The 26,391-nt window shown below is 53.4% G+C and overlaps 2 protein-coding genes across 7 annotated transcripts; both read right to left on the bottom strand.

Annotated features, from left to right (window-relative positions):
• Positions 1–2,862: 2,862 nt before the first annotated feature.
• On the bottom strand, positions 2,863–12,380 carry DYRK1B (dual specificity tyrosine phosphorylation regulated kinase 1B). 5 transcript variants are annotated; one of them, XM_037047486.1, is made up of 11 exons: positions 12,240–12,380; positions 10,071–10,234; positions 8,943–9,065; positions 8,652–8,840; positions 8,132–8,279; positions 6,392–6,678; positions 5,506–5,652; positions 5,284–5,424; positions 4,667–4,982; positions 4,204–4,310; positions 2,863–4,105 (listed from the first exon to the last, which is right to left on the bottom strand). In XM_037047486.1, the coding sequence occupies exons 2-11, from the start codon at positions 10,131–10,133 to the stop codon at positions 3,734–3,736; spliced, it is 1,893 nt and encodes a 630-aa protein (XP_036903381.1). In that variant the 5' UTR covers positions 10,134–10,234; positions 12,240–12,380; the 3' UTR covers positions 2,863–3,733. The 5 variants fall into 5 exon arrangements, with proteins under 5 accessions (XP_036903381.1, XP_036903377.1, XP_036903379.1 ...); XM_037047482.1 differs by lacking the exon at positions 12,240–12,380 and adding an exon at positions 11,504–11,757; XM_037047484.1 differs by lacking the exon at positions 12,240–12,380 and adding an exon at positions 11,504–11,756 and having other exon boundaries at positions 4,667–4,862.
• Positions 12,381–12,692: 312 nt separating this feature from the next.
• On the bottom strand, positions 12,693–24,433 carry FBL (fibrillarin rRNA 2'-O-methyltransferase). Of its 2 annotated transcripts, none has more exons than XM_037047480.1 (9): positions 24,336–24,433; positions 18,224–18,394; positions 18,026–18,127; positions 17,826–17,920; positions 16,528–16,698; positions 15,484–15,616; positions 13,857–13,969; positions 12,922–13,067; positions 12,693–12,800 (listed from the first exon to the last, which is right to left on the bottom strand). In XM_037047480.1, exons 1-9 carry the CDS (start codon positions 24,343–24,345, stop codon positions 12,776–12,778), a joined length of 966 nt encoding a protein of 321 aa, XP_036903375.1. In that variant the 5' UTR covers positions 24,346–24,433; the 3' UTR covers positions 12,693–12,775. The 2 variants fall into 2 exon arrangements, with proteins under 2 accessions (XP_036903375.1, XP_036903376.1); XM_037047481.1 differs by lacking the exon at positions 24,336–24,433 and adding an exon at positions 23,929–24,034.
• Positions 24,434–26,391: the final 1,958 nt, after the last annotated feature.

Below are 26,391 nucleotides of genomic sequence, written 5' to 3'. Positions count from 1 at the left end.
GATCGGAGATCAAACCTGCACCCTTGGCACATGGGGTGATGCTCTAACCAACTGAGCTACCCAGCCAGGGCTCCTTCCACAGTTTAAAATTCTTCTATAGCTTCCCGCCACACATGGGGTAAGGGCACACACTCCTTACAGGACCCACAGGGTCTGACCTCTTGCTCCCCGCCTCTCACCCTCTAGGCTCCACCACACACGCACTCACCACACCCCCGCACTTAACGGAGTTAATGGCTACTCCCTCATTACCTCAAACCTCATTTCCAGATTAGATTTCCTGCCAAATGCTCTTACAGCATTTCTACCTTTCTCTGTTATTTCCTGTTTGTGTGATGAGTTGATGTCAGTGGAACTCCCACCCGAGACTGTGAGCGATTTGGGGACAGGAAAACTACCATGTTCTCTGCCGTGTTCCCAATGCTGAGCACAAAGCTGAGGCAAAATGAAAACACGTCCTGAATGTCTGAGACCTCAGAAAATGTTAAGGCAAGACCTTAAAGTTCTGTGGAAAGGGGACTGACAAGTCTCTAGGATGCTGGCATCAGGATCTGTGCTCTGAGGTCATCCAGCCACCCATTTATTCCATAGAGAATTGCGGGATCCCTGTCGTGCGCCAGGAACTCAGTTCTAACAGTGTCAGAGGCGAAGCATGAAGCAGACAAAACTCCCGCCCTCATGAGCGTATGGTCTGATGGGGAGGGGCATGGGGAAGGGATGGACAACAAGATAAATTATATAGTGCGTTAAACAGTGACGACTAATGCTAAGGAAAAGTTCAGGGGGTGTTAACCCATGAGTGTTCATGGTACAATTCTGGAAGGGTGGTCAGGGAAGATCTCAGGGAGAAGGTGACAACTGAGCAAAGACTAAAAGAGGCGAGGGTAGCCTGGACTATCTAGGGAAACGTCCCAGGTGAAGAGAGCAGCAAGCACGAAGGCTCTGGGGTCAGTGTGGCTGGAGCAGAGTGAGCAAGGAGAGAGGAGCAGATGATGTCGGACCAGGAACATGAACAGGTCACGCAGGGCCTTGCAGGTCGTGGAGAAAACTTTGGCATTTACTCTGCGTGAGATGGAGGCACAGGAGGGTACTGAGCAGGGGAAGAATGTGACCTGAGGTAGGTGGTCACAGCGTCCCTCTGGCTGTGTGAGGAGCAGACCTTGGGGAGCAGGGAGTCCACTGAGGCGGCTGCCACGATACTCCAGGCAGCGATGAGCGTGGACAGGACTAGCGTGACAGCAGTGGAGGAAAAAGAAATGTTTCAGGTTCCGGATATACTCTGAAAGAACTTGCTGATGGACCAGACAACAGGGAACTCACGAGCAATTCCAAAGCTTGTGGTCTGAGCAACTACAAGGATGGAGGTGGCATTTACTGAGAAGAACCTGGGAAGCACAAATTTGGGGAAAACAGGAGTTCAATGTGGCCAAGAGTACTCTCCAGATGTCTCTAGATATCCAAGAAGAGAGAGCATGCAGACAGTCCCGGGTCATGGGACAGGTTCTGGCTGCAAACAGACATTTGAGACACACATTTCCATGCTTACCCGCTCCAAAATCCTTACAGAAGACACACGATGTGGCTTCTGCTGGTGACTCAAGGCTCACCCTTCACCTGGCTAAATCAATGGTACACACACACACACACACACACACACAAATCCTGAGCCCTCTACTTCCCAGCTGTGTGACCTTGGGCAAGTAACTTTCTCTGCTCTTGGTATCCTCGTTTGCAAAAGGGAGATTAAGTTAGTACTGGCCTCCTAGGACTATTCATTCAAAAAAGAATTTTTTTAAAAATTAAGCATCTAAAATATGCCAGCTGCTGTCCTCACATGCTGGTGATATTCCCTTCCCGTCCCTCTCTGCAGACTGCGAGCCATATACATATACCCCGTGGGCTCGACCCGCGGCACTCTCTCCAACCCACGCCCTTTCTCCCCTCCCAACCAATGCCCGTTCCCTGCTTCATCCCCGATGTTTGGCGCCTAGGATCCTGCCATAGACCCAAGTCTCTTTCCCATCAATCTACTGCCAGACGGCAGAAAATCAGGCCTTTCCTCTTAAGCATCCTCTTGTGGCTCCTCATTAACGTCAGGACAAAGTCCAAAGTCCCTAAATAGCCAACAAAATCCTACACGATCTAATTCATACAGCATTTTGGGTAACATCTCCACCAACACCAGACCACCTGGCTGTGCTTCTCATCGCTGCCTCTGAGCCAGCCATCCCACCGCACCAAGAACCCTTCCATCTTCGGGTCTCAGCTCAGGCAGCTCCTCCTCCCCCGCAGCAGTTTCCCAACCCGTGCTCCGTCTGGGTTCCCTCGCTTTCCATGTTGCCACTCCAAGCGAACGCAACCGGGCCCATAACGGAGAACCTGCCTCCGCCACCCCCAGCCAACTGGGTCATTCCCACGCGCTAGGCCAGGTACATCAGGTAGCGAGGATGCCTCAGCACCTACTCCAGCTCAGTAACTACAAACGCCTTACCTGCGCTTCCCCCGAAAAGCCAACGCACCTCTAAAGAAATCGACACCTGCACGACACAGCACGGCCAGCAACACCCAACCAGGGCCTTCTCCGCTACGACCCGCCTCAAACGCTCAGCTGACCACCGGACTGATTGGCCGCCTGACATCCCGCCCCTAAACACGTGAGCGAAAAGAACTCTGGTCTTTGGAGTTCCCCAACGAAAAGTGGGGAAAGGTTGCCAAGTAGAGCTCCATTTCCCGGGAGGCGCAGCGATCCAGTGCTGGAAGACCATAACCTTTGAACCAGCGGCTCTTGGTTGGCCATTTGGGAGATACAAGTTTCCAAACTCCCGGACAAACGGGCCCACTTACCTGGAACCCTCAGTGATTTTTTTTTTTGCCAGAGAATCTCAAAACACCTGCTCCACAATTGTTTCAAAGGGTGAGACCAGACGTGGGGGAACAGGGGTCAGTTTGTACCCTTTGCCTGCCTGCCATTCCCCAGGTGGCACCAGTAAGTCCTGTTAGACACATTCAGCACCTGTTTGCTTGCCGGGCAAAAGGAACCGCTCCTGTGCACTCTGTGAAAACCCTGGCTCATCAGAGCAGAAACTGTTGCTTCCTGGGAACAGGCCAGAGTTGGGCTTTTACCTTTTCAGGGCCCAGTTTACCCTGGAAAAGGCAAATGTGGCCTAGGATACTATCCAGGGTCTCTGTCTAGGAGTCCTTAGCCCAGACCCCCTGCAGCCCTGTGTTTGCACCAACAGCCTTGATTTCCCCAGGGTCATATCCCCCAGACAAAGCTCCCCCAGCACCCCCTCCCCAAACACTATTCCGCACCGTGCCTCTGAGGGCCGGGGGAAGGGAGCCAGGGCCCTGCAAACGCTCAGCCGGGCATGTGAGAAAGCTCTTTACTGGGGGGTACAACAAGGAGGAGCAAGGCCATCTCCCCTTACCTACCCCCACCCTTTCCTAGGGCCACAGGGTAAGGGGGGGTCTCCCCTTCACTGGGCCATCACTGTCTTTGGTACAATAAATAGAAAACAAGGGGGAGAGAGGGGGCCAAGGGTGCAGTCCTTTGTGGGAAGGGTACGCCCAAACCCCTCTCCCTGCCCCCCTGCCCCAGGCCCCAGTCAGTGCAGGCCTCACCCACCCTAGCTGGGTAGCAGCAATTCCAGTCAAGGGGAGAGATGAGGATGGGAGCCCAGGGCCCCCACATGGGGGGTATGGCTTCAGGAGGGGCCCCAGGGAAGGGGCAGGGTCATGAGCTGGCTGCCGTGCTCTGGGGTACACCACGGAGGCCCAAGCGAGGCCCCAGAGTGGCAGGGTCATCAGGGGGTGGGAGGGGTGGACGACCTCCTGTCATCCGAGTCCGGAGGGCTGAGGCAGCCGGAAGCTGGGGGGCAGGCGCGGGGTGGAGTGGGGAGCAGTCCGGCGGGCCGCCCACCAGGCTCACATCCATCAGCTCCGGGGGCGGTGGTGAGGTTGGTGATGGAGGACGACCAAGGCATCGGGGTGGAGGGGGTAACTGGGCCCCAGCCCCTGGCAGTGATGAGGCAGAGGCAGGGGCCTGATGTGTCTTGTGGGGCACATCACCCCCTGCCCAGGGGCGCATCGGCTGGGAGGGCGGGACCTAAAGAAGCAAACAACAGTGGGTGATGGAGACCCAGGTCTTGGCATCCCAGACACCCTGCCACCCACCTCCAAAGGTCCCATGGCCCCACCCAGTACCTGGGGGCTGTTCATCTCACAGTCAGTGATGGGGGGCCCAGGGCCCCCACAATATCGGTTGCTATAGCGGTAGGTCCGGTTGTCACTGGAGGAGCCGCTGGAGCCTCCTGGAAGTGCAGGGGAGGAGAGAAGAGGCCTCAGGTGAGGAGAGGCAGTGGCTGGGCTTCCAAGAGGCTGGGTCTGGTTTACGGGCCAGGCCTGGGTTTGGGCTTTGGGTTCTGTGGTCATTTGAAGAATCAGGCCCAATTTTGAGATTAGGGGTCAAAGCCAGTTAGAGGTCTGAGCACAAACTGTTTCAAAAATCGGCTCAGGGCCAGCTGGAGCTCTCCTCCCCAGCCTTTGGAGTTCAGGATGGTGCAGTTTCAAAGCTCTATGTGAAGGCCAATGGCAAGGTACCCCAGGCCAGGCCAAATCCACAGCTGCTCCCACCCCTGTGCTACCCTGCTGGGCACTGGGCACCCACCAGAGCTGGAGATGGAGCTGGCGGTGCTGGAGGAGGGGCAGGTGTCGAGGGGCGCGGGCGAGGTGGAGGCACTGCTGCCTGCCGGGCCCGTGTTGGTGGCCTCATCAGCCGTGCGGCGAAAGAAGCCATGCTGCAGAGCCCCCAGCGGGCTGATGCGGGCGGCGGGCTCATACTCCAGCATGCGCAGCACCAGGTCCTGGAAGCGGAGGTAGTCGGCGGGGCTGTGGCCCGGCTCCCCCGCCCGCCGGCCCCCGGGCCCGCCCGTCTGCACGCCCAGCACCTCCTGCAGCCGCCGTGTCCCGGGGCCCTGGTAATCCTGGCAGGGAGGGGGTGGGAGGGGGGGCAAGAGAGTGGCCGTCAGTGGGCAGGAGGGGCAGGGAGACACACACGGGGGAAACAGAGGCACAAGAAAGAAAGTGGAAAAAAGAGAAGCTAAGAAGAGTTTTGGGGTGGGTAGGAGAGATAGGGTGGATTGGGGAGGAAGGAAAAGACAGACCAGGGGGAGAGGAAGGAAGGGAAAGACACCAGGGAGAGGAAGCAGGGAGAGAGGGAGCCCCGAGTGTGAGAGAGTGAGGGGCCACCAGGGTAGGAGGAGCGGCAAAGGGCAGGGGCCGCACCTTCCTGAGTTCCTTTGTCCTTCGTAGGGTCCAGCCACCCCCAGGCAGCCGTTCAAAGTACTTGCGAGCCTTGGGTGCCTGGTCTAGCATGGGGGCTGGTGGGATGCCCAGCACCTCCACAATCCGGTTCATCTGGTCCACCTGTGAGTACGTGGGGCAGTCAGGGTCATCAGACCAGCCAGCCTCCACCCCGCCCAGCACACCCCCTCCTCAGGAGCACACCTCATTGGAGCCACTGAAGAGGGGCTCGCCGGTGTGCATCTCCACCAGGATGCAGCCCAGGGACCACATGTCGATGGCCAGGTCATAGGGCGTGCCCAGGAGCACTTCAGGTGACCGGTAGAAGCGGCTCTGGATGTACTGGTAAATCTGAGGGAGGGGAGAGAGCACCAGTCAGAGGTGCAAGCCTCCCCTCCTGGTGCCACGAACACCCCCAAAGCTAGGGTAAGCTTCCTGCTCCCCAAACTGACGTTATCAGCACCAACTGCACAGGAGCCACTACCTCCACTTTCCTCATCAGCCTCAGGAGCCTCATGACCTAGTCTAACCCTCATCTCCATCCACAGGCCTAACTCGGCCCCTTAGTCACCAGTCACAGGCGGCAGTCTGCAAACCCAGGCCCTTCCCACCAGCCCCGTCCAGACCCTTTCATGCCGCCCCCACCACAACCACCACTTCAAGTGACGGCTTACAGGAAGCTGCAAAGCTGAAGCACCCTCCCCGCTTCCATCCCCAGCTTTAAGAGCACAGGGTAAACCGAGCTTAGTAAAGTGCCACCTAGATGCAAACCCAACCCAATTTCCCCGGCCTACATCCCACAGCCTCGAAACTGGCCCTGCCCTCAGGCTTCAGTCTTCCCTTTCCTCCTGGGCAGTTTGATACCCTGTGGCCCTCTCCTCTAGCCCCTTCCCCCACTGGCCCCACCCTTCACACCCTCTGACAGCCCATCCTAATCACTATCCCTTAGGCATCAGCTACTTCAGGATGTACCCTGACAACCCCATCCCAGCTTACCAGGGCCCCTTGCTCTCAGACCACCTGTTGGCCCTGCCCCCATCCTGGCCACACCCACACCACTAGTCCCACCCGAGGCCAGACTAGGCCCTACCCTCTGGCCAAGCTGACAGGAGCTGCCGAAGTCCACGATCTTGATGGCGCTGCGCTTGGGGTTGCACAGCAGGATGTTCTCGGGCTTGAGGTCGCAGTGAATGATGCTAAGCTCCGGCGTGGCCAGGAAGAGCAGCGCCGTGCAGAGCTGCTGTGCCAGCTTCCGCGTCAGGTTCAGCGAGACGCCGCGGAAGTGTGTGTTGCGCAGGAGGTCATACAGGTTGTAGGAAAGCAGCTCAAACACCAGGCACAGGTGGTTCCGGAACATGAAGTGCCGCTTCAGGTGCACTGCAGGGAAGGGGAAAGACAGGGATGGATGGAGAAAAGATGAAGCTCAGAGAGGGCCAGTGGTGGTCTGGTGTGCACAGGAATCAAGAAGAGAGGCCAGAAGCCAATCAGTGCCTCTGCTTCTTGCGCACTTGCCAAAGTGTGGTGTGCCCACGGGTACCAGCTGCCACTCACGATGTTTTTATTTGGTCTATCACTTGAATCACACCAAGAAAAAGACTGATTTTCTTGATTAAGAAAAACAAATTATTTTCAAGTCTCTGTTGAACTGTCAACTAAACCGAGAGCCCTGGCTGGTGTGGCTCAGTGGGCTGAGTGCAGGCCTGTGGACCAAAAGGTTGCCAGTTTGATTCCCAGTCAGGACACGTGCCTGGGTTGTGGGCCAGGTCCCTGGTTGGGGGTGTGCCAGAGGCAACAGATGGATACTCTCCTCTCACGCATTGATGTTTCTCTCCCTCTCTTTCTCCCTCCCTTCCCCTCTCTCTAAAAATAAATACAATCTAACTAAATAAGTAAGTAAACCAAAGAGAAAGTTCCCATTTGTGCTGACAGGTCTTTGTCCTTGGTAGGGTCCAGCCACCCGCAGGCGCCATTCAAAGTACTCGCGAGCCTTGGGTGCCTGGGTCTAGCATGGGGGCTGGTGGGATGCCCAGCTTCCGCGTCAGGCTCAGCGAGGCAATTAAATGAGGCATTCTACACTGCCTCATTTAGTTTCTTAAAAAAAATTATTTGTTTATTTTTAGAGAGAGGGAGACAGAGGAAGAGGAACGTCAATGTGAAAGAGAAACATGGATCAGTTGCCTCTTGCACGCCCCCAACCAGGGACCTGGCCAGGAACCTAACCAGTGACCCTTCAATGTCCAGTGAGACCCAACCCTCTGAGCCTCACTGACCAGAGCCTGCCTCATTTAATTTTACAACATTGTTTTAAGGTCTCAGCCCTGGTTTTTTTTTTTGTGTGTGTATGTGTTTGTGGCAAAGGATGCTCATTTTCCATTTGCTGTAAGAATTTATAGCAAACCCCTTCTTTATTTTTTAAAAAAACACACTCTTTAAATCCTGCTGCTTTTTCTATGAGCAACCAGTACGGGTGAGAGGGAAAGACGGGCACAGATGTTAAGAGTAAAGGCTCTGGAATCCACTGCCCCGTCGGAGGAACCTCCACTGGGTGCAAACTCCGTGATGTTATGCAGGTGCTAGCACCTGACTGCCTGGTCTCTTCACCCCTGAGTTGTGGGCAACGATGCCCTTTCCATGGGCTGTGGTGAGGCGCACATGAGCTAATTTATGTGAAGTGTTTACAGCAGAGCCTGACCCCGGCACCCAGTAAGCTCCGACCAACATTATCTTGTAAGCAGGACAAAAATCATGACAGGGGCAGCAGCAGCCCTGATGGTAGGGAATGACAGACCAAGCCCCACCCCTAAGCAGCTCACACTGCCTCGGGCCTCACCTATGTAGTACTTCATCTCCGTGTCATGCTGGTTCATCAGCTCCAGCAGCCGCAGCTCAATCTGCGCCTGGTTCAGGAAGGCCTTTTTGTTCTTGATGATCTTGATGGCCACCAGCTCCTGGGTCTGATGATCATAGGCTTTCACCACCTACGGGGCAGGGTATGTCCCAACGTGAGGGAACTGGCAGGGGAAGGGCATACAGAGACAGGGCCAGGCGCTACCGTCGTCCTTCCAGCCAAGGGGGCTCATCAACATCACTGTCAATGTGACTTACAGTAACTCAAAACCGAGTGCTCACCCAAAGTCAGGTATAAACACCAGACATGAAATAACACAATTACCTCACATGAACAGTCCTGTTAATTACAGGTTTTTTTACAGAAAAGAAAACAGACACAGGGAACCCAAGTGACTGAGCTGGGGTGAGCGGCCACGGACCCACTGACGGTGTGAATCAGTCCCAATGCACAGCCATGTCCCCTGATCTCTGGATCAGGATGGCGGGGGCACGTCCCGTACCTGGCCAAAGGAACCTTTGCCAATGAGGGAGTCAATCTCGTAACGCTCCAGCCAGCGCTCGCCACTGCGCACTATGTAGTCATGGTTGTCATCGTCATAACCGTGGTTCAGGACCTTCTTCTCCTTCTTGGTGCTTGAGTCCTGAGGAGGCGCCTGCTGAGCTCGCCGCTTCTTCTTCGCGTAGTAGACCTGCCCAGCCGGCCAGCCAGGAGATGAGAGGACTGGTGAGTGACCTGTGCCAGCAGCCAGGACCCCTCAGCACTCAGCCCGGGTTCCCCACCCCCCACCTACCTCATTGATGTGCTTGTAGGTCTTGATGAGGTCCACGGAGAGCTTACGCAGTGGGGCCGAGGTCGAGTCCCGGAAGGCCAGGGGAAGCCTCCGAGGCAAGAGCCGCACATCAGGCAATACCTGCTGGGCAGGGTGAGAGGTGGGCACCAGGGACAGGCCTTTGCTTCCAACCTCAAGGGGGAGAACGTGGCCGGCTGACCATTACCACATGCACATTTATAGTCTGATATCCCCACTAGAGGAGAAAGCCCCCAGGGGCAGAGGCTAAGTCTTGTTCTTGCTGTATAATCCCTAGTGCCTGGAGCAGGGCCTGGCATGTAGTGGGTGATCATGAAAGACTGGCTGAATGAACGAACGCACGGTGAACTATTTTCCCTGACCTTTCACCTCACACTTTACTCCTTTCTGAACCTCAGTGGGAGAGACCACACAGAAAACCTTGGCTCTGCCCCTTCTAACTCTTGGCCTGAGGCCATCCATTTGGGTATCCCAGCTCGAGGGTCCCCCCATCTTGCTTTACCCTCATTCCTTGGGACATTCACAATGTTTAACCCCGACTCTGAGCATCTTTGCCCAGTTATTTCACCCCAAGGGTCCTGGATCTGGATGCGGCACCCTGGACCTCTCACTCCAAGCTCTGGGTTTCAGAGCCTTAACAGTCTCTACCTTTGGGGATCTTTACCCTGTACCCCTAGGCCCTGCTGGCTACAAGACCCCTCAGGTTCCACTTTCTTCCCCTTTCACCCCTTCCTGATATTTCACTTTGGACTCTTTTTTTAAAGTGAGTATTTATTGTTTACTATGTGCCAGGCACTGCCCTCAACGTTTCACATGCATGTCATGAACTGGTTTAATTCTCACAAGGCTCCTGTGAGGTAGTACCATTATTAGCCCCATTACAGAACAGAACACTGAAGCACGCAGAACCTAAGTAATTTTACCATCACGCCTGGATGTGAACCCACACCCTCCAAACCCTGACTCTGTCAGCAATTCCTCTATTATCTTCAACTCCCTCATGTCCCTGGGAGACTGTCCTAAGCAACCATACTATCTTTTGGCCCCAGGACCCTTCCATCCCCATCCTCTCCCTACCCCACGCGGGTGAGAAGCCAGTTGAACACATACCTGTGTGTGCTCCTGGGGCCCCGGGAAGCCAGAGAAGGGACCATGGCCCGGTGGGACGGCCATGGTGGGCTCAGAGGGCCGCAGGGGAGCGAGGCCTGGAGCGGGAGCCCGGCCGGGGGGCGCCTTCTCGCATCCTGCACCTCGGCTGCCACCGCCGCTGAGACCTGAGAGCAGGTAGGAAGCAGGGGAACAACAGGAAGATGTGTGGGACAGTGCCAGGCAGGAAAGAGGTGGACATCAGAGAGAAGGTAAGGCACAGAGAGTGGATGAAAAGGGTGCAAAAGAGCAATGGGTGGGAATGAAGAGAAGGGAGAGAGAGAAGTGGTGGGGTGTGGGGGAAGGCACAGCAAAGTCCCTCAACAAATGATTAACAAATCAATGAGGTAGGGGGCACAAAGTGGGGCACATGTGACGGAGTCAGACAGGAATATGAACCAGGACAGGAAAGGACAGAAAGACAGCAATAATTTGGGCGGGGGTGGGGGGGGGGTGGGGAGAAAATAAAAGCCACAAACAGCATAATAGGGAGTAGGGTTCACTCTTTTCTTCCCATTTCCCCTTGTGCCCCCCCCCCCGGCCCCTCACACATGATCCTGCAGTCTTCTCTGAAGCTTAGGATCTCATCTTATAGGAGAAAGGTTCCTTTTGCGTCCCTTTGCTTCAAAATCTACCCTTCCCAGCAGATCCCCCAATCCAGAGAAGCCTAGGATGCCCCCGTCAAACCACATTAGAGTCCTCTGGGCTCCCACCAAACCATAGCAAAGTCCTCTAAAACCTCATCAGGGTCCTTGGGGACCTCCTGATCACACTGTTATCTGAGAACTCCCACATAACAGAGTTCTACCCCTATGGCCTGCTGGTCTTAGTACCAGGGCACACCCTTTCCGGCGGACCTTCCCCACACTATGCCAAGTCCTCTCCCCTCTGTTATTTCCTACCCACATATCTGGGACCACCCCTCCAACTGGTTCCTCCATACCATATTCCAGTTTCCCCACGCAAATCTGAGCTCTTCCCAATATTAGGCCAAGGTCCCCTCCTAATCAAGGCCCACTCCTCCTGAGGGGAGCAAAGGGGGGTGTCTCTTCCCACGGTTTACAGCGATCGTCCTTGTCTTCCTACACTGGTGTCTACCAACCTCCCAACCCCCCTTCTCCAGTCACTCCTCTGCCCACTGGGGTGGATCCTAAACTGTGCCCATTCCTAGAAGGCTCCCACAGACAAATTCCCCAAATATCGCAGAGTTCTTTCCTCTCAAGAGTGTCACACCAAAATCCTCTCCGCACCGGGCCTTCCCTCTTGTCAGTCCTTTTCTCCTATGCCAAGCCTTGCCACTCCACGACTGCTCCTCTCTTGGAGCTCCCAGCCTCCCCCAACCTCTATCCCAGAGACCCTCCCATACTAGGACAGTCTCCCCAGCCCCTACCCCCTACCAGGGTCAGGGCTGGCGCTGGGCCCACGGGGGGCTGGGGCGCGGTGGGGCCCCCAGTGGGGTGGGCGAGCAGCCAGCATGGCGGCGGTGAGGAGACGGCCGCCTGTCCCGGGCCGACCGGCCCGGCAAGCCCCGCGGCTGGGAGGGCAAGCGGGACAGGCGGCCTGGTGGGTGACCAGAACAGCCACCACAGGCGGGGAGGGGAGAGGAGGGTCAGCCCAGGGCACCAGAAAAGGGAAAAGCAGGTGGACGGGGGGAGGGGCGGGTTAACCCTCCTCCCGCCGGCCCCGCCCCGCAAAGCCACCCGCCCCCAAGCCCCTGGGACACCGGTGTCCCGCCCCCCACCCTGGAGGACCCCCCTACAGCAGGGGCCGGCCTGAACTTGGCAGTCCACACCTGCCATGGCAACAACCGTGCCATTGGTCGCTGGGGCCAAGAGCTCAACGAATCACAACCCAGGGCAGCTGTTGCTAGGCGACGACGATGCAGCCAGCAGAGCTGAGCCCAAACAAAGGGCGGGAGCGGGGTCCCAGTAACCCCTCCTAGGGCAGCTTTCCTAGGGCTCAGACCCTCCCAGGAATCCCACTATGAACAGCCAGGCTCGGTGGCCTGAAGCTGCTCGCTACCCCACTCCTCTCCCTCGACCTCCCAAGTCTCCCCCGGAGAGAGGCAGGGCGGGTCCCATACCACCCCGCTCACTCGAGTGCGAGCCACCCAGTGCGTAGCTGCTTCGTTACCTGAGAGCGCAGGCAAGGGAACTCAAACTGCCCGGGAAGCCCGAGCTCGGACCTGCCCACTGGCTGAGGGTATCCCGCGGACGCAGCGAGCCTGGGCCCTGATTACCCAGTAATGCAACCAGCAAAATGGCGACCACAACAAACCGCACCCCCACCCCGCCCCGGGCTCCGCCCCCACACACACCCTCAATCTACTCCCCCTCACGTGACCCAGGGCAACACACATACACACAGCGCCTGCGCTCAGGGGCGCTTACCAGTACACATGCGCAGTGAGCTACCAACCCCGCCCAAGAGGCGACAGGCGGGTAAGGACAATACAAAAGGCTGCTAAGAAAGGAGGTTGCGCTGCATTGAAGAGCTTGCACCCCCACCGCCACGCAAGTTAACTAAGGGCGCATTCGCCCTGTTGTCAACAGAAGTCGCCAAGCAATCAGCAGCAGAAACAGAGCAGAAGGAATGATGAGTCTTTTAATAGAAAAACACGTGTAACAGTAGCAACACAATCTCTCGCAATCCAGATGGCGCGCTGGACTTCAATTCTTCACCTTGGGGGGAGGCCTGTGAGAGGAAGGAGACTGTCACCACTTTAGCAGCTTGCCTAACAAGTACTGACCCATGTGGCTCTGGGTGCAGGGGTCAGAGACATCAGCCCTGAAGGAGTACTGAGTCCCAGGCTCACCTGTACACACCCACGACTACAGCGTGGTCTCTTTCATAGGGCTCTAAAGTCAACTGCTCCTGGGGCTTCATGTTCTCCTGCTGCATCTTTTTCACTTCAGAGGCGAACACCGCCTCGGCAGAGGCTGTGGAATCGATGCAATTGGCCTGCAGAGGGGAGAGGGTTTGAAGTCTGCAGCAAGGCTTTGGGCTATTTACCCTTTTCTGGGCTCTTTACATCAGTACTTATTTTTACTGGAAAGGGCAAAACTCAGGTTTTGGCAACTTTCACTTTGGTCTGGGTTTGGAACAGGTATCCTTCAAAAGCCAGCCCTGAATTTTACATTCAGGTTTTTTTTTTCTCTTCTGTTTCCTCAACAATAATGCAGCTGGGAACAGGAAAACAAATGTAGCAAAAAGCTAACAAAATGGTGAATTTGGTTGGATGGCACACAGCAGTTTTCTCAGTATTTCAAAATAAAACATTTTTTAAAATGCACCTAGCATGCATCTAGTATTTATTCTACACCAGGCTCTATTCTAAACATGTCACATATATTGATAAATTTAATCCTTACACAGATACTAAAAAAAATAGGACTAATATTTCTATTTTACAAGTGAAGAAAATAGGCACACAAGTTAACTACTCAAAGTCACGCAGTGAGTGGGAATTCAAACTCGAATTGTCAGACTCTGTGATCATGTACTTGACTACTACATTCTATTGCCTCTTTAAATCCAAAGCTTCTAGTTTTGCAGATACTTTTCATCACGTGTTATTTGACTTGGGCCAGGGGATGGCTTGTAGGAAGCCGAGGAGGGATAAAGGCTGAGAACAGAATGACTGGATTGGGGGGGATGAAGGTTCCCTTGTTTTGACTGGCTGCTTGGCAGTTAAACGATAGACAAGATATGAGCACCCCACCCCATCTTAGACTCCTCCAAGCCCCGCACCTTAATGGAAATCACAAAGTGCCCTCCATTACGTAGGAAGGTGTGGGCATTTAGGGCTACAATCCGGGTCTGGTCTGGCTGGGCCACATCGGCAAAGATCACATCCACCATTGCTGGGGAGAAAGAAGTGGCAGTTAAAAGCTGGGCCCACTGCATCTTCCCAGCTCCTCCTGGGGCCTGTGGATTCCTGGTGAAGGAGTCTTCCCTGCCTCCGGTCTCACTCCCCCACCACCGATCCCTCACCTTCCACTGGGAGCCCAAGAAATCTAGTCACACCATTCATTCACGCCACCTGTAAACCATGGCTGCCACCTACTCTGTGGCCCGCCCTGGGGCCGGGTGTGGGGGAATGAAGGACGAGTCAGACCTGGACCCTGCTCTCCAGACATTCCCAGGTCTGGGGAGGGGAGGGGAGAGGAGCGGGGACAAGGGGAGACAGACACACCATCCAAAGGCAAGTAAAGGTGACCACTTATAGGCAGGGGTGTCTGCAGGACTGTCAGATAAAAATAATCTGCATGACAAAGGGTGTGAGTGTATGGGAAAAACTCACAGAAAGAAAAAAACACAATGCAAAGGAATATTTTTAAGACAGTACGATTACAAAAAAATCATACTGCCTTAAAAAGGCAGTGAATAATCCTTAAAAAAAATTAAAAGATGGTGTAATGGAACTGACTTTTTTAGATCAGGAAAACCAGACATCAAATTGTTCATGTAGCCCTGGCTGGTATAGCTCAGTGGATGGATCGCAGGCCTGCGAACCACATGATCGAGGTTCGATTCCCAGTCAGGGCACATGCCTGGGTTGCAGGCCAGTTCCCAGCAGGGGACTTATGAGAGATAACCATGCATTGATATTTCTCTCCTCTCCTTCCCTTCCCCTCTAAAGATAAATAAATAAAATCTTAAAAAAAATTGTTCATGTAACCTCAGAGGGTGACTTATAAAGCATTCCATTTTTACATTTTGCTTCTGAAATTTTTTTTAAATTTATTTATTTATCTTTTAGAGGGGAAGGAGAGAGGGAGAGAAACATCAATGTATGGTTGCCTTTCATGCGTCCCCTGCTGGGAGTTGACCTGCAGGGAACTGGCCTGCAACCCGGGTATGTGCCCTGACTGGGAATCGAACCGCGATCCTCTGGTTTGCAGGCCCGCGCTCAATCCACTGAGCTACACCAGCCAGTTGCTTCTGAATTTTTTAAAAAAAATCAGAGTCACTGATATCCACAATGGGCTCCTCCAGTCCAGGCCACATTCTGTGCTATCTGGGTTGTGCTCTGGCCAGACAATGACAATGAGGACCTCTGAAGGAGGCTTTTATGCATAAGCCAGGGCCAGTGTAACAGTTCCAAATTTTATAGGGAGACAGGGAGTGTGGGGCGGCCTAGGGAGAGGGCCCCGAGATCAGTGGAGAAGAGGCCAGCCCTCTGAAGGTGCCAGATGTCTGAGATCCTGAAGCAGGACCACTAGCTATACCTGGCTCACCCCACCATTTTCATTCCTGCAGACTCAAGAGGCTGCCTCATCCGTTCCAATTCCATCTGAATCAGAGCTCTGACCTCTTCCAGGAAACCTGGAGAGGACTGTCTTACCCCACCTGGGCCGACCCTCGAATCCCTCACCAATGAGCATGCGGTATTTGTGCGGGTGCCGAGCATCTTCAATGACGGGAATAATGTTCGTCCTCTTCTTGGCCAAGTTAATGAGGTCACGGCCAGAGCGGTGGGAGAACTCAACTGCATAGACCAGACCGTCCTAAAAAAAATAAATTAAATAATAATGACAACGATACTAGTTTTCATGTATGGAGCATCTACTCTGGGCCCACACATTGTAGGAAGCATTTCTGCAAACCCCCAAATTGAAACCCAGCCAGTTAACAACTGTTGTTATTATGTCCACTTTACAGAGGAATAAACCGAGGCCCAGAGACAGGACGCCACAGGCCAAGGGTTATTCGCTCCCACTCTGCCTGACTGGGAAGCCCAGGCCCCCAGTATAGACTTCAAACCAGGAAGGTAGGGCAGAGAGATGAAATCTTAACAGCTAAGAGTATTCGCAGCAGGCCGGGCATTGGTCTAAGCACTTTACAGGAATTAAATTGTTTACCTCGCAGCAACTCTATCTTCCAGAGGAGTAAACTGAGGCTTGGACAGATTAAATACATTGCTGAAAGCCTCTTCACTGTTAAACACAGCCTAACCCAGCACAGCCTCAGGTTTAGTCTATAGTTATGCAGATGGGCTAGAGGTCACAAAGTCAGAAGCACAGATTCCCTCTATAGGGCGTAGAGCCACGCAGAAATGCAGGCCCAGAAACTGAGATCCCCTGTTCTTTCAAGAGTAACCAGAAAACCAGATTATGGGGGCATAATTTTTTTTTAAGAGGGCAACCGAATCAGGTAGTTTGGTATCTATACACTTGATTCTGCGCCTGGCTAACTGGTTACCCCAATGCCCAGGCCCCTTTCCCGGTGGGCCAAGGACTCAGGAGTGATGCTGAGTGAGGTTTCAGATTCAAGCTGCTCATTTTTCTCACAGGAGCTCTGAGAGAAAGGGGCCTAGCTCCTGCCAAGCAGTACAGGGCAGAGGAAGCAACCTTCCTCTTCCTCCCACCTACCCACCAGCCTTCACTCATATCCAACCCCCACACCTCCCTCCACTCACCGGGCCTACAATGTCGGAGACGTGGGAGACGGTGGTGCCTGAGGCAGCCCCGAGGTAGAGCACCTTGGCCCCTGGCTTGATGTGGATCTGGTCCACACCGCCCAGGATGGCTGCTGCCAGCTTGGAGCGGAAGGGGTTCCAGGCACGGTACTCAACTTTGTCATCTCCCTCCTGGGCCAGAGAGATGGGGATGGCAGTCAGTGCCAGACTCTTCTGCAAGTCTCCACTGCCCTTCCCCCTAGGGCCCTCAAAGGGACTCGATCATCATACAAGGATCAAATGTGGGTACGTTTCAACGGCCACGACAGATGCAGTGTCTGCCCTCTCATGGAAGTTACCGACTCAGGGAAAGGGGGCAGCAACAGACAATAAACACAGACAAGATCCTACCAGATAACGGCAAGCTCTATGCATTCATTCCACAGCATCTGCGGTGCCAGCACATGCTGTGTGCAGACCTGCAGCAGCACCGGGATACACAGTGCACGAGACAAAGACCCCTGCCCCGAAAGAGCAAGGATGCAATGAACTTGCGAACACACACACGGACAGAGAGAGGTGACAGGAGCTAAGGAGAAAGGACCAAGCCAGGAAAGTAGTTGTGAAGTACACGGAGCAGGGCCAGGGACAGATGCAAATGAGAAAGGGCAGCCAGGGAAGAGTCAAGTGGAGACCTGAAGGAGGTGAGGGGCCACTCAGGTTATTTGGGGGGAAGCTCGCCATAGGCAGCAGAAAAGGCAGCAGAATGGCCCTGAGGCAGGAGTGTGCCTGGCCATAAAGAAAATGACATGGGCTTACAGGACAGGGGAGCGGTGGTGAGGGCTGTTTTTGACAGACAGGGTGGAGTAAGGTGGCCTTCAAGAAAGGCAAGGTGGTGCCTAACCAGAGATGCGGGTGATGAGAGGGAACCAGCCCCACACAGAGCTGAGAGAAGAGCACGGCAGGCAGAGAGAACCGCACAAGATCCATGGGCTGGAAGATAGTCAATCAGGAGGAAAATGGGAGGAGGTGAGGCCAGGCAGTGGGCGGGGAGGCCAGAATGGGCAGGGTCTCCTGGGTCACACTTGGAACATTAACTGAAAGGCAACAAGAGTCACAGAAGCTTGGGGAGAGGTGTGCACGATCTGACTCATGTGTTAAGATGATGCCCTGGCTGTCCTGGGGAGGGCACGTGGTGGAGGCAGGGAGACCACATTGCTGGTTACAACGGCAGCTGGGGGGGGGGGGGGGGGNGGGGGGGGGGGGGGGGGGGGGGGGGGGGGGGGGCCTGGCGGCTTTGCGAGGGGCCCAGGCCTCACTGAGATCGAGACTCTCTTCTCTCCATAAACCGATTCTCCAGGGACCAGATTCTTGGTGACCAGTGCATCTTCCTTTCCTCGACAAATGAAAACACCTGGGTGAAGGGATCAGGGCAGCAGTGAGGACTCTGGGCCCTGCCCCACCCCACCCCACCCCACCCCACCCCACCCTCGGCAGGTTTTCCGCCTTCCTCACTCACCCTCATGCCGGTGAGGTTCCACCATCACATTTTTCCCTGACTGATTTCCTCTTTTTCCTCCCCGACCACGACCCCGGCTGCCACCAGACTGGAACCCGCCACCTACAAGGTAGGGATGCAATGAGAGGGGGAGACCCCGCATCCCTTCCCTCTCCCATGCTCAAGCCCAGGGGAAGCCTCCTCCCCCGTCTCACTCACCTCTTCCTCCTCCTCCACCTCCTCGTCCACGGCCTCTGAAGCCTCCACCACGACCTCGGCCCCCACCAAAGCCACCTCGGCCCCCACCAAAGCCACCGCGGCCCCCACCTCGACCTCCACGGTCACCAAAGCCCCCTCGGCCACCGAAGCCACCCCCACGGGGGCTGAAACCTGTGGTGGAAACAAAAACAGGAATCAGAGCAATGAAGCTGGAAAAGTTACTGCTACACCTCACAATTCTACTCAGGAGAGAAAACGGAGAAAGGTGTACCAGGAGGCACACCCATGAATGTCCACAGCAGCAGAAAAATCGGGACTAACACAAATGTCCACTGGCACAATGGACCAAAAACAAAGGGGGGGGGCATGACAGTCACGATCAAAGTAAAAAGGACCCACAGTTAAATCAAAGTGCTAAGTGACAAAGCAAGTCCAAGGAAACCACATCCAACATAACATCCCTTTTACGAAGTGCGATATGAAACAACGCTATGCTGCGGTGGCATGTGCGGCAACCCGTGTCCCACCCTCATCCCCAAAGAAGCAAGAGAATGATAAATGCCAAACTTATGACGCTGGGCAATGGGAGGGAGAAACTAGGGGGTTAGGACAGGGGAGGCGTGCATAGGTAGATGGAGGTTACTGTCAATATCCCATTCTTCTCGGATGGATGGCAGATTGACAAAACCCATTCTATTTTCAATAGTAACTAGTCTGCCAAACGCTGAGTGTGTGTGTCCACCATGGCAGTAGGTTCCCGAGACCCTGGAAATGTCTTCCCACACCCGACCTTGTGTCTGGAACAAAAATGCCAGCGTCTAAACAGAGAGGAGCACAGTGCGACATCTTTCCCGCTAACTGATCTCCTACTTTCAAAACCGCAAAACTCTTTGCCAGCTCAGGGGGAAAAAAAGAAGGGAAAAATAAAACAAACTGTGCTTTACAGACAGGCAACAGTCTGTGAGGAGTTTAGGGTTTGTGAACAAGATGGAAAGTTTAAGGGGGGGGAGGGAAGAAAGATTCAGAGACTTCATTTTCATCACTTTGGGACAGTGCGAACAGTCCTCACTGAGCACAAAACAATGTCTGAAGCGAACAGAGTTCTCCCGGTGCTAACAGACGTGATATCTGATTTCTTTTTTTTTTTTTTTAAGTATTCTTCTTTTTTTAAGACTTTATTTATCCTTAGAGGGGAAGGGAAGGAGAGAAGGAGAGAAATGTCAATGTATGGTTGCCTCTTATGAGTCCCCTGCTGGGAACTGGCCTGCAACCCAGGCATGTGCCCTGACTGGGAATCAAACCACGATCGATCGTCTGGTTCGCAGGCCCGCGCTCAATCCACTGAGCTACACCAGCCAGGGCGATATCTGACTTCTGAGAGTTTCAAAAGCTCTTGAAACTGCCCCAACAGTAACAGTGAGAGAAAGCCGCCAATTATAAAACTGCTGATTTAAAACGATCGGACCTAATCATTATAAACTATTCAACAGCAAACTTGCTTAAGTTTTTGTAAAGAGTCCATCCTATCTATGAAAGCTTTGTGCATCTTAATGGTGTTGAAGATGAACGTGCACAAGTTTTTAATGGCTACTCCTAATTTGATCCTTCACAATTAACAGTGTCAAAACTCCTACACGTAACTGAGAGTTCCTTACCTTTTCTCCTCACCTCTCTCTACTGTCTGTGTGGCAGCTAGTGATACCTTACTTTATTTATCTTACTGATTTATATTGATTTAGAGAGAGAGAAGGGAGAGAGAAACATCCATTTGCTGTTCCACTTATTCATGCATTCATTGCTTGATTCTTGGATGTGCCCTGACTAGGGAACAAGCCCACAACCTTCGTGTGCTGGGAGGATACCCCACCCAGCTGAACAACCAGACCAGGGCCCAGTGATGCCCTTCTTAAAACAGGGCACCAGATCCCATCAGCCCCCTTCCCAAATCCCTTCAGTGATTTCCCATCACATTCAAATGGGAAAAAAATTCCTTTTTCTGGCTCCCAAAGCCCTAAAACAGTGTGTCTCACCTTTGGCTAATCCCCAGAACGTAGACACTCTTTTGTAATTGCCTGAGGTAGGGCGGCTTTCCCATGTTGCCCAGGTTACCCTAATGTGCAGCCCAAACTGACTCCCGCCATCACAGGGCCCTGCCTTCTGCCGATTTTTCTGACCTCACTCTCTCTATGCCGCGAACACGCTCTTCCTCCCCAAGAATTCACTGTCTAGCTTCTCAACCTTTAACACCTTCTGTTCCCACGGCCTGGCCCCTGTGGACATCTGCTCGGCTCACCCACTCCTTCACTGCGCTCAGGTCTCTCACAAATCTTCCTTCCTCAAAAGGGCCTTCTCTGGCTACGCAGCCTTTACCCCGTTCTCTTTTTCTTCCTATCAATCGCCATCCATGGCATTCTTAACATTAGTACTGCCTGCCTCTCCCATTAGAATCGAGCTCCAAAAGGACAAGGATGTTTAATTGTTTGGTTATCACTGCATCCCCAGCACCCTGCACAACACCTGGCACAAAGTATTAAGAACTGATGACTCTTAAACCTCTGGGTTCATGGAGAAAGCGGCCACTCTGTTCATTCAAAAAGCAGGTGATTACACGGTGACCAGAGCCCTGGTTCCTCCCCTCGAGCAGTTCATTTGCAACCCTAGAGAGAGGCAAGGTTCTTGGAAGTCTTGGAAACATCCCAAAGACAGCGATACGGAGATAACACAGTGCCCACCTCACAGACTTGAAAAGATTAAATGACGTGATGCACACAAAGCACTTAACTCATTGCCTAGCACAGTTTGAATAGGCAGGGAGTGCTCCCTCCTACTGAGGGGACAAACCACTAGGCTAAGACTCTTAGCGCAGGCCTGACAGTATGGGAGACCTGGCAAGTGGGGGCACAGCATGGGGTACAGAGGGCACAAGAGTAAACTTTCAGTCCCAGATACTCAAAACCTATCTTAATCCATTTCAAGCCCTGGGGCTCTTACAAAGTGCCCAGTCCTCACAAAAAAAAACACCACACATTCGCACACACTTCTAGAAGGTTTGGGTGGAGGGACCTACAGACCTGCTGGTTGAAAACTGCTCCCCTCCCACAGCCTTCCTCATCTCAAAAATGGCAACTCCATCCTTCCAGTCACACACGCCAGCACCCTTACTCCTCTCTCGCACCCACATACAAGCTGTTGGCTCTGCCTTTAAAATCTATTCCCAATCGTAATTTGTCAGCCAGGTTGACTGCCACTGGCCTGGTCCAAGCCACGTCATCTCCTAGTAGGTCAGAGCAACAGACCTCCCGACGTGCCTGCTTCCACTCTCGCTCCCCTAAAGTCTTTCACACACAGAAGAGGACCCATTTAAAAAGTGTCAATCAGGTCTGATTGACAGCAAGTCTGACGGACACCACACCCCTGCTGAGACTCTCCCAAAGGCTTCCCCTCTCATTTAGACTAAAATCCCCACTGGAGAGCTGACTCCTGACAACTTCTCAAACTTCCTATCCTAACACAGTAAGGGAAAGGGCTGGAGGACTGTGCATACTCCATTCCTGGGAAAACTAGACCACAGAATGCCTGGAGGCTGCCAGGGTCTCCGTGGTAGATACAGTCTAGCACCTCCCACCCCTTCCATCATCAGATCTCCAGGTAAAGAAGAGAAAGAGAACTTGGGCGGGGCCGTGGATCCACAAATCCCCCTCACAAGATGACCCCATCTCTCCACAGGCTGAAAGAAAAGCAAGTATTAAACAAAACAAAACAAAACAAAAAAAACGTGTACTAGAAAACAGATGCCGCCCTGGCCAGGTGGCTCAGTTGCTTGGAGCATTGTGCCACACACCAAAAGGTTCCCTGGCAGGGCACATATGGGAGGCAACCAGTGGATGTTTCTCTGTCACACTGATGCTTCCTTCTCTCTCTCTCTCTCTTTTTTAAAGATTTTATTTATTTATTTTTAGAGGGGAAAGGAAGGAGAGAGAAATATCAATATATGGTTGCCTCTGGTGTGTCCCCTGCCGGGAACTGGCCTGCAACCCAGGCATGTGCCCTGACTGGGAATCGAATCACGATCGTGTGGTTCTCAGGCCCATGCTCAATCCACTGANCTCTGTCACACTGATGCTTCCTTCTCTCTCTCTCTCTCTTTTTTAAAGATTTTATTTATTTATTTTTAGAGGGGAAAGGAAGGAGAGAGAAATATCAATATATGGTTGCCTCTGGTGTGTCCCCTGCCGGGAACTGGCCTGCAACCCAGGCATGTGCCCTGACTGGGAATCGAATCGAGATCGTGTGGTTCTCAGGCCCATGCTCAATCCACTGAGCTACACCAGCCAGGGCATCCTTCTCTCTCTCTTAAATCAATTTAAAAAACATTTCCTCAGGTGAGGAGTAAAAGAAAAATTAAAAAGGAAAACCAGATGCCTTTGGTCACAGTGGGAGATTTCCCCAACTCCAGTGGAGCAAGCTGGAGGGAGGGAGGCAGGCAGGCAGGCAGTCTGATTTAGGAAAAGCTGAGACCTCAGGGATAAGGATCCTAATCTGTTCCCCTTGAGAAGAAATATAAAGGTAACACTTACAGCCAATACTATTATATTTCAAGCACTGTCATTTTTTCAACTTTATTGAGATATAATTGGGACATCACATTGTGTACGTTTTAAAGTGAAATCACCTGTTGATTTCATACACTTCTATATTGCAAAATGATTACCACCCAGTGCTATTTTTTCTTAACATCATCTTACTAAGTTGTAGCCGGGGGCCATTTTATGGAAGAGAAAACTGAAGCTCAGGGAGGTGAAACCACTTGCCCAAGGTCAGGAAGTTAAGAAGCAGGGCCGGGATGAAAACTTCGACCTGAGGCCCTTCTGCTGTCAAAGCCAGGGCTCTCAGCATCGCCGTGAGGGCGATGGGATGGGTTCATCAAGCGGAAGGAAAATCGAATAGAAGCACTCATGCCCCGTGACTACCTCCCTCCTCCACCTCACGTTAAACCGGTCCTGGGCTTGTGAAGTTTCACCTCACATGGGATTTGAGAATAACTAGGCCTCAGGCCGCCTCTCCATCCTCAGGGACCCGCCCCCTTGGGAGAATAGAGAGCGGGAAGATGGACCAGAGGACCACATACAATCACGGCAGGGGTCTTCGCTCTCACCAGCCCTCTCGAGAAGATAGCTGGTTGGGGGAGGGGAAGGGTCAAGGGCGGCGGCAGCCGGGGAGGCAAACGGGGGGCTTTCTAGACTCAACTAGGAAGATTTTCTAGAATTCTCTGGGAAGACGCCTGGAGATTCTACACCTCCAAACCAAGAAAGATTCCCCCAAACCCACGCTCAGACAGCCACGACCCCAAATGCCTAGGCCCAAACTCGGTGTCAGTAACGCCGACTGCAGCCCCGGTCTAATATCCAAAAGCCTAATGAAAACCTCACTGAGACGAATCTCAGTTCAGGACCCCCCAATCCCACGCCAAAGACTAGGCACATGACCGTGCCCTCCGAAGCCAGTCACAAATCTCTAGACCCAACCCTAGGCTGAGGATCGATCACAGGGCGGAATCAAGACCCGCTCCCAAACGACACTGAACCAGGACCCCTTCCCCATACCGGACCCGGGTCTCGGAACCCCTGCCCCCAGGCCAAGGCCCCGCACCCCAATTCCCACCGGGGCTCAGTCCCTGACAACCGACCCCCAACCCCGCTCCGCACCTGGCTTCATGGCGAGCGCAGAGCTGCGCGGCTCAGGATTCTGCGGCGCCCGAGCCCCCACGAGTCCGGGGCTTTCGCACGTGGAAAGAAGCGCACGCGTACGGCGACGTACGGCGTGTGACGTAATCACGTAGCCCCGCCCATTGGAGTCCCAGCCCTGCCCGGGATCCTGCTCTCTCCCGGCTGCGGAGTTTCAATCTCTGCGCTACCTTTGCTTGTGCAGCGATCACTACGCTATGCATCCTGCTTCCCCCTTCACCGATGTGGGCGCCCTGTAATTGAGGCTTATCCCTAGGCCTTCGCATGTCCTGTGCCTTCTGCACTCCTCTAATTCTAGTTAACTCCCTAAGGTCCCCTCGTCTACATTCAAAAGCTTTCCTTGACCTATTTCCAACNCTACTCCGCACCTGGCTTCATGGCGAGCGCAGAGCTGCGCGGCTCAGGATTCTGCGGCGCCCGAGCCCCCACGAGTCCGGGGCTTTCGCACGTGGAAAGAAGCGCACGCGTACGGCGACGTACGGCGTGTGACGTAATCACGTAGCCCCGCCCATTGGAGTCCCAGCCCTGCCCGGGATCCTGCTCTCTCCCGGCTGCGGAGTTTTAATCTCTGCGCTACCTTTGCTTGTGCAGCGATCACTACGCTATACATCCGGCTTCCCCCTTCACCGATGTGGGCACCCTGTAATCGAGGCTTATCCCTAGGCCTTCGCATGTCCTGTGCCCTCTGCACTCCTCTAATTCTAGTTAACTCCCTAAGGTCCCCTCGTCTACATTCAAAAGCTTTCCTTGACCCATTTCCAACCCCAAGAACGTGGACCAACTCTGGACTCCCATTCATAGATTAGAAAAGCATTTACTGTGCGCCTGTCCGTCCTAGACACTGTTCTAGGAGCTGGGAATACAGCGGTGAACAGGATACACAAATCGCCACTCTCCAGGAACTCATTTTCTAACGGGGAAGCAGACACCAAACAAGTTAATAAAACGGGTTGACTGTTAGAAGGCCATCATGCTTTTTGGAGACGATAACAGCAGAGAAGGGAGATAGGAATCCTTGGGAGAGGGGTGAAATTTCTCATAGGGTGGCCAAGAAACGCTTCAGGTGACTTGAGCAAAAAGCTAAAGGAGGTGAGGAGTGAGGCAAGCACTTGCTTGGCGGAAGGGACATCCAGGGAAAGAAGATTACAGGTTGCAGAGGCCCCGAGGCAGGTAAGGTAAGGAGGGTTGGACTGAGAAACTGAGGCGTGTGAGCGGGGAAGAGTGGGAGGAGACGGAGGCAGAAGGCAGAGAGATGACAAGACACGTTGTGTGGGGCCTCCTGTGCTGCGCTGTGGTGAGAACACCGAAAAACAGAAAACAAAAAAACCCGTGATCTGACATGGAGTTACTTTGGCTGCAGGTAGGAAACAGTGGGGGAGTAGGGGTGTGAACAGAAAGACCATGGAGGGGTCTTTCATAAGGGACCAGGTAGAAAACTAGAATGGACAAGATCAGGATGCAGGGAGAGGAACGAGTGAGGAGTGAGCAGAGTTTGCATACTTTATTGAGAACTTAGTGCTTTGTAGTTTTATAATATTAATATTCATGCTTAAATTTATTACACAAAGCAGAACAAATGCTACTATGAGAAGCTACAAAGAGCCTCCAGGAGAATTCACTGGTCCTTCACTGCCTTATCACTCCAAACCTAGACAGGGCCTGACACAGAGTGGGTGCTCAGTATGTTTTGAGTTCTCTGGGAAGGATGTTCCAGAGCACAGAAACATTCTTTCTTTCTTTTTTTTAAGATTTCATTTACCCATTTTCAGAGATGGGAGGGAGGGAGAAAGAGAGGGAGAGAAACACCAATGCGTGGCCACAACTGAAGCACCCCATACTGGAGACCTGGCCTGCAGCCCAGGCACAGGCCCTGACCGAGAATCAAACCAGTGACCCCTTGGCTAGCAGTCTGGTTCTTGTCCACTGAGTCCCACCAGCCAGGGCATCATTCTTGAAAATCTGTTTAAATGCTAAGATGGAAAAATCTACTGAGTCTATTCTGGATTTCTAGGAGCTGTGTTATTATTTAAATGGCTCCAACCAGGATAATGTTACACACTTTTTATGGATTTTACTGATTGCTTTCCAATGAAAGCTTTTTTTTCTTAAAGGACAAAGATACAAAGGGCTTCAGAGTACAAAGTACAGTGCAGATGTAAGGTTGCCCGCTCCAGTTTGTGGAATTCTGGCCCCAGCTCCTGGCTTGGAGGTGTTTCACCTGCTAACTTGCTCCTCAGACCTGAAACTGACACCCGCGCTGAGTGATTAGTGCGTGCCTTCCGGTCTGTGCTGGGGACACAATGTTGACTGAAACAGTCATAGGTCCTGCCCTCCTGGAACTGCCAGTCCAGTGTGGGAGGCAGACCCGTCCCCAGACAGCGTCAGCCCAGAGTGGCCAGGGCTGGAATGGAGAAGATACAGGCA

Source organism: Sturnira hondurensis, unplaced genomic scaffold, assembly GCF_014824575.4.
Source record: "Sturnira hondurensis isolate 20B ecotype Veracruz unplaced genomic scaffold, ASM1482457v3 Scaffold0005791, whole genome shotgun sequence".
NCBI classification, from domain to species: Eukaryota; Metazoa; Chordata; class Mammalia; order Chiroptera; family Phyllostomidae; genus Sturnira; species Sturnira hondurensis.
This window is presented reverse-complemented; position numbering and strand designations above follow the sequence as displayed.